Here is a 7500-nt window from a genome sequence, read left to right on the forward strand (position 1 = left end):
CCCCAGCAGACAGAAATGCTTTCCAAAACAAGAACTCTTTAACAACCTCCACCGTGGCCTTCAGGCGCAGCACAACGACACTGGGGAGTTTATCCTCAGAGCTCCCTGTGCGATTATCAGAAGCCCCGTCAGGCTTGTTATCATTTATGTTCCGACTCCTTAATGATGCCTCATGTGGCTCATCTCTTGACACAGGCTCCGTTACCCATAGCACTGAGTAGGGCCCTGTGTCCCACTGGCTCAGTTCAGGCTATGGCGATGCATTGGCTTTTGGGGAGGTGAGGCACGGTCGCTGCTCCTGTAGCATTTGTTGCTGGTCACCATCAGATAAAAGTTGGGGTTTCCCCTGTTCTCAGCTTACCTTTCGGCTCCCCTTCTCATCCATTTCCTTCCCCATTCTTCCACCTGTTTCACAATCCACCCCTGCTCGCTGGAAGAGAGCCATTTTCACCCTTCTTTCGTATCGTGCAGCAGTGCTTCTTTTGCCATCTTAGGGCTCAAGTGAATCTGATTTGCAGCTGTACAAACACTCTGAAACCCCTCTCCAAATCCCAGAGGCTGTCAGCTAAGGGCCAAACCAAACAGAGATGCCTGTTGAGAAAACTGCCAGAGACTGTGCGGGACTGTAGATGGGGAGAAAGAAATGCTCTTCTGAGCACCTCATTGTGCAACATACCAAACGCTGGCTGCAATTCAGATGCTTAGATGCCCTGGTGTCCCTGGCCTTTGTTGAGCCGTGAAAGGTGAAGCTGCTGAAGTCCTGGCCTGTGACGGCAATGCAATAATGCCTTGTGATTAGAAGGAAGGTCTTGAAAGAAAGACACCTGTATCTTGTGCTCTTGGTTTGGGTCAGCTGTGTAAAGTCTAGGGGAAAATAACAGTGGGGTAGAGGGCAGGTTCACGCTTGTGTGGCCAAACGGAGTCATATTAGCAAGGACTTGCGCTCAGGAGGTTAAATCCAAATCATTTCAAAAGCAAAACATGGCTAAAATCTAATCTTCCTCCTAGTGATTCCCGTCAATGTCCTAATGAGGAAGGACTTGGGGGAGAGGAGTGGAAGTAAGCCTCAAGCCCGAGGAGAAAAAGCCCTTGAGCAAGGTGTTGGATGAGCATACTGGAGATATACACCATTCCCTCAAGCCCCAGTATGGGTGCGTCCAGCCAGCCCAGGCACTCGGCAGGACAGTGTTTTGCTGAATTAAAAAACTCCCTGTTGCTACTGAAAGCTTCTGGTTCTGCTGAGCTGAAGCAGCGCCAGGCTCCAAAAGAGTCCTTCTCCGTCTTCGTTGAACCCCTGTGTAAAGCAGAAGGGAGTAACAGAGCCAGTGTGTTTCCCTGCATTCAGAGAACCAGCATACTTCAAATGAAAAAGGGTGTTCCTCAGTCGCACACCAAGTGGCCAAAAGGAGAAGAGTCACACGTCTAGCTGCGCTCTCTGACAGTCTCAGCTTTTAACAGAGCATTGATGGGCATGGAGCTAATGGACACCGACTGAGGGGCCCAGAGGCACCTCGTGCCACAGGTCCAAGGGAACTCCAGGAGCTTTGTCGCTGGAGGAAAGGTCATCCACAGGTGGGCACAAGGAGACTCCTACTTTACTGAAGGGCTCTGCACCCACCTGGGTCATGAGGATTAGACCATTCTTCCCTCCACAACGTGGTATGAAAAGAGAAACTGGCAAGAATGATGCAGAGGATGTGCAAAGTACCTTGTGTCTGGAGTTACCGTGCTTCAGAAATGGGGAGCAGGAACACAGGAGCCAAGAAGCCCCTTCCAGTCTAACTTGTTCTATGACTTGGTGCATGCCAAAATTATCTCTGTCTCTGAACTGCAAGCAAATGGGAAGATAACAGTATAATAAAGGCTGTGCAGTTACAGACCCAGATACTCAAACGCTGTAGGCAGCACGCTAATCCTTTGGTTATCAGTCCTTCACAATGTTCTCCTCAGCTACCTCACCATGTCCCTCCCATCCACTGTGAAACGGCACAGCAACATATAGAAGTCATTTTGATGGTGACTTTTAATGGGTTAGAGATTTGTTTATGGCATAGGTGTCTTGGGAGAGGGATTTTGCTTCCTCATTCATCTCTGTGTTCTAGGAGCAGCCGCACTGTCTGGCTGTAACCATCCTGAGTCTATAACCTACATCTGGAGTCAGGGCAAATGTAGAGTGCAGGAATCTCCACTGGCTCAGTCAAACAAACTTCTGTGAGTACCAATTCTCTGCCCCTTCCTGCCATGGGGGGCCTGAGTGAGTTACTGTGTGGTACTTAGCTGCCTACTTGAGTAAAAACACATCAGCAGCGTTCACTGGAAATACATATTAAAATTTTGTTTCCATGTAGTACATCTCTGAATTTATAAGCATAAAAATTCTTGAGCCAGAAATGACCATGCAAGTGTGCTTTGCACACCCGACCCCTCTTTGGTGCTATTATGAGCATTTGCAAGGCCGTTCAGGGAGGCAGAACAGAAAATGAGCTGGCTAAAAGCCAAGCCATTTACCATGATGTAGGTTCCACTGGATCACTTCCCTGATGCGTCTCCTACACAGTTGTATGCTTGCTACTGTGGGCAGAACAAAGCTGGCACAAACAGGCCATGATTGCTGTGGGAATAATTGGACTTCTCCATAAAGTGTTGCCTGGACATGAAACAATAGCATTGGATAGTAGTCATTAGGCTGTACGCGGCTTGGTAGTGTCTTGGTTACATCCTGGATATGAGTCCCTGATGTAATGCATGTAGGAGGGGAAAAGTTCTTTCCCTTTTCTACAGTCATGAGTAAGTGGCACAGTGCTCACCCAGGCCTAGCACCCGTAAACTACTTGCTGGGAGCAAAAACTAATGGAATTTAAAAGAAGTTTTCTCCACCTTCCATTTTGACTGTGGCTTTTATTGCCATTACTGTGCCTCACTGTAACTGTTTACAATATACATATTGGTAGTTTTAAAAGGAGAAGAAACTGGAACCTTGGCAGCCAGAACTGCCTGCAGCAGAATGCTGAATCAGATGGATCTGCATCTGGGAGGAATCCAAAGGGTGTTTCAGACAAATCAGGAAGTTTCAGACAAGGCTTTGTATCTTCTGTATTACATTCAGAATGTATTTTAGCTACCAAACATTAAAAATAATCTAATCTTACTTTATCTGCAGAAATAGATATCTGCCTTCCCAACACAACATGTAGCTCTTATAGTAGAGGTGGGAGAAGAAGCCTTTGTAAGTACAATGCTACATCCAATTCCGAATAAAGTGTAAAGTGTTTACTTTCAGAAAGGATCCCTAGAGTTCAGACACTGAACCCTGGGGATTTCTACTTGAGATTCCTTTTTGTGCTGCCTGTTGGCAATCAAAACAGTGTCCCTTCAGACATATTGCATAGAAAACTTCGGCTTTAAAAACAAGTGAATTAAGGAAGCTGAAAGGAATGGAACAGCCTGGTTTCACCTACTGCCTGAGAAGGTACTCAGAACCTTCTAACAAGATTTCCCTAATCAGAAAAACAGAGCTGAAAAAAGCACATTTGTTTGGATATTATAGGTAAGGAAACTCCTTTGTATAAATACTAGTAACATTTTCTTAGCAATAACTATGTACTGTACCTCCAAGTGTAGCTCTGTTTGTTCAGTAATCTGAGGTGACGTTAGATATAAAATTACACATCAAGCAACTGCAAGATTCAATATGAATGCACTTCACTAACTTAAAGGACACACAGCAGTGGATTAGAAACACTGTTCTGGATTAATGACAAAAACAGAATTATTCTGCAAATGATGCATTTATTTTCATATTGACTTAATTTAAAATAGCTGCTGTTAAGATGTTCTACCTTCATCTTAATCAACATCCGCCATCTTCATCATGATAAAGAGCTGTTATTTTCTCCAACAGAGAAATTCCACACCCACCAAAAAACAACAACAACAAAACCACCCAACAACAACAGAAAAAGAAAAACAGCAGGGGAAAGCTAGACAATACAATTGTGCAAGATTGCTTAAAGAAGTTTTAAGTTTGTGCAAAGTCTAGTGCTTGCAATTCAAATCTACATTGCTCAGCATGGTTAGAGTATTATGCACCTTCCAGTGAAGGAGGAGGGAAAAGGGGGGAGATGGAAGCTGTAGTGGAAAGAAGAAAGGACATGACATTCATATGAAAACTCTCAATTTTCTTTTCTTTCCCTCATTCCTTCCCTTCCAGGTCTTAGCGGTCTTGGTTTGTGCTGTTGCACCTTTAGCACAGCATGCAGAATCAAACAGCTGTCACAGAATTCATCCTCCTGGGGTTCTCCAGCAACCCAGTCCTGCGTGTCTCTCTCTCTGTCCTTTTCTCTGTCCTCTACTCTGCCACTCTGATGGGAAATGCAATCGTCTTTGTGCTCATCTGCCTGGACTACCGCCTCCACAGCCCTATGTACTTTTTCCTCTGCCACCTCTCCATCGTAGATATCTGCTATGCCTCCAACAATGTCCCTCATATGCTGGGGAACCTCCTTGGACAAGGAAGAACCATCTCTTTTGCTGGGTGTGGGACACAGATACATCTTTACTTAATCTTTGCACTTACAGAGTGCGTGCTGCTGGCTGCTATGTCTTATGATCGCTATGTGGCAATCTGCCATCCCCTCCGCTACTTCCTCATCATGAACTGGAGGTTGTGCCTCACCCTTACAGCAGTTTCATGGGCTTTTGGGTTCACATTTGGTACACTACAAGCTTCTCTGGCTTTACGGCTGCCATTCTGTGGCCCCTGCAATGTTGACCACTTCTTCTGTGAAATTCTTGCTGTCTTAAAGCTGGCCTGCACTGACACTACTGTCAATAAAGTCCTGATCTTTGCTGTTTGTGTGTGCTTCCTCCTCTTCCCCTTGGTCTTAATCCTCATTTCCTACCTGCACATCCTGGCCACTGTTCTACACATCCAGTCTGTGGCAGGATGGCATAAAACCTTGTCCACCTGTGGCTCACACCTGATTGTGGTGGGGCTGTTTTATGGAAATGCCATTTTCATGTACATGGTTCCTGGGAGTGGAAATGCATCTGGGAGGGAAAAAGTTCTTTCCCTCTTCTACAGTGTCATCAACCCAAGTTTGAACCCCCTGATTTACACTCTGAGGAACAAACAGGTGAAGGAAGCCTTGCTGAATCTCCAGGGAAGGAAAAGAGTCTTTCATTCAGTGTAGTACAGGCTCTAAGGTTTTACCTGTCTCTTGTCTTTCTGCTGTTTCTTCTTGAGCTTTTTTGGTATTTTAAGCAGTTAAAATGAAACAAAACAAAACAAATGCATTTATTTCTGTTTCTTTGTACAGTCTAAGGAATACCACAACATGATGACTAATTATTATTCACTTTGTTAGAGATAACTAATTGCTCTTCACCATATACAGCCATTCTAAGCAGGCAGTAGGTTTTAACTGGGCTATTGAGACAGATGGAAAAAGATAGTCTGTCTTCTTCATTTTAAGTAGGAGTCAGAATAAAATACTGTGTAAGAGTTGTGGGTTTTTTTCTTTTTGTTTTTTTCTTTTTTCTTTTTTTTCTGAGTATTAGTAAGATGTGATTTTTCCCTACCACAATTGTATTTCCTGTATCCTTAGGATACTAGAAATTCAACTCAGTTATTATAAAGAAGAGAGAAAATATGTTGTTAAAGGGCCTTGCTTCTTAGCAAGGTGAATCAGCCTGTGAAGAGTTTTGCTTCTGCACACCTTTAGCTCTGAGACCTCCCATGCAGGAAGTGAACATGATGACAGCTGCAGTGCAGAAAATAGCTGTGGGTGGTTTTGCCAAGCTGGTGCCCACAGAAGTTCGTTTGACTGAGCCAGTGGAGATTCCCACTGAGAATTGACATTGGCCCCGACTCAGAATGTAGGTCCTTAGTGCTTTCCTGTTTACCCATATTTCAAATATCTTTCTTCCTGCAGATCTCTTTGCTGACAATCATGCTTTGGAAAACCTTCCTCAGTCCCTGTGTTTACACATCTAACTAGTGCTAGATATTTCACTGTTCTACTGGCTCCCATTAAATTAATTGCCTGCAGGATCATCCCTCCAAGAAAACAAGGCCGCTAACTGGGATAAGGTTTTCAAAATGATGGAGCACATTCAACACAAAATTCCTCCAGAAAGGCAATTAAATCTGCATCATTCTACTTGGCAAGAGTATGGAGGATGCAAAAATAAATCTCCCCACCTCCCATCCAAAGCAGGTCTTTGCAGGTTTCTTCCTTATATGTTCATTCAGGAGAATAACTGCAGTTGCCTGTTCTTGAGACCTTCCTTTGAAACATATAGCAATTGAGACATCTGTCCTCTTTCAAGATAGGAGAAACGGGAAGGCTAGCACACTCTTCAGAAACAGTAGCCAGCCATGAGTCTGCTCACTCTTACGAAAATGCTAAATGTCAAAAATGGTTAGTCACTTTCTGTCTGGTTTGAAGAATTGTTCATCTACCAGAGGAGACTACTCCTCCTATTCTAACCCTGATCATGGACAAACCAGATACATTAGTTCATTCCTAGTTCATCCCTGCAGAAGTTATAGCCAGACAGTGAGGCTGTTTCTAGAACACAGAGTATATCTCCAGTATGCTCATCCAACACCTTGCTCAAGGGCTTTTTCTCCTCGGGCTTGAGGCTTACTTCCACTCCTCTCCCCCAAGTCCTTCCTCATTAGGACATTGACGGGAATCACTAGGAGGAAGATTAGATTTTAGCCATGTTTTGCTTTTGAAATGATTTGGATTTAACCTCCTGAGCGCAAGTCCTTGCTAATATGACTCCGTTTGGCCACACAAGCGTGAACCTGCCCTCTACCCCACTGTTATTTTCCCCTAGACTTTACACAGCTGACCCAAACCAAGAGCACAAGATACAGGTGTCTTTCTTTCAAGACCTTCCTTCTAATCACAAGGCATTATTGCATTGCCGTCACAGGCCAGGACTTCAGCAGCTTCACCTTTCACGGCTCAACAAAGGCCAGGGACACCAGGGCATCTAAGCATCTGAATTGCAGCCAGTGTTTGGTATGTTGCACAATGAGGTGCTCAGAAGAGCATTTCTTTCTCCCCATCTACAGTCCCGCACAGTCTCTGGCAGTTTTCTCAACAGGCATCTCTGTTTGGTTTGGCCCTTAGCTGACAGCCTCTGGGATTTGGAGAGGGGTTTCAGAGTGTTTGTACAGCTGCAAATCAGATTCACTTGAGCCCTAAGATGGCAAAAGAAGCACTGCTGCACGATACGAAAGAAGGGTGAAAATGGCTCTCTTCCAGCGAGCAGGGGTGGATTGTGAAACAGGTGGAAGAATGGGGAAGGAAATGGATGAGAAGGGGAGCCGAAAGGTAAGCTGAGAACAGGGGAAACCCCAACTTTTATCTGATGGTGACCAGCAACAAATGCTACAGGAGCAGCGACCGTGCCTCACCTCCCCAAAAGCCAATGCATCGCCATAGCCTGAACTGAGCCAGTGGGACACAGGGCCCTACTCAGTGC

General features: G+C 44.9%; 1 protein-coding gene across 1 annotated transcript; it reads left to right on the forward strand.

The window, feature by feature from the left end:
- The first annotated feature begins 623 nt into the window (after nucleotides 1-623).
- On the forward strand, nucleotides 624-5200 carry LOC310885407 (olfactory receptor 2A2-like). The gene has a single exon (XM_083808765.1). It carries the CDS (start codon nucleotides 4254-4256, stop codon nucleotides 5190-5192), a length of 939 nt encoding a protein of 312 aa, XP_083664891.1. The 5' UTR covers nucleotides 624-4253; the 3' UTR covers nucleotides 5193-5200.
- Nucleotides 5201-7500: the final 2300 nt, after the last annotated feature.

The sequence above is a fragment of the Anser anser genome (genome assembly GCF_964211835.1).
Source record: "Anser anser genome assembly, chromosome: 1".
NCBI classification, from domain to species: Eukaryota; Metazoa; Chordata; class Aves; order Anseriformes; family Anatidae; genus Anser; species Anser anser.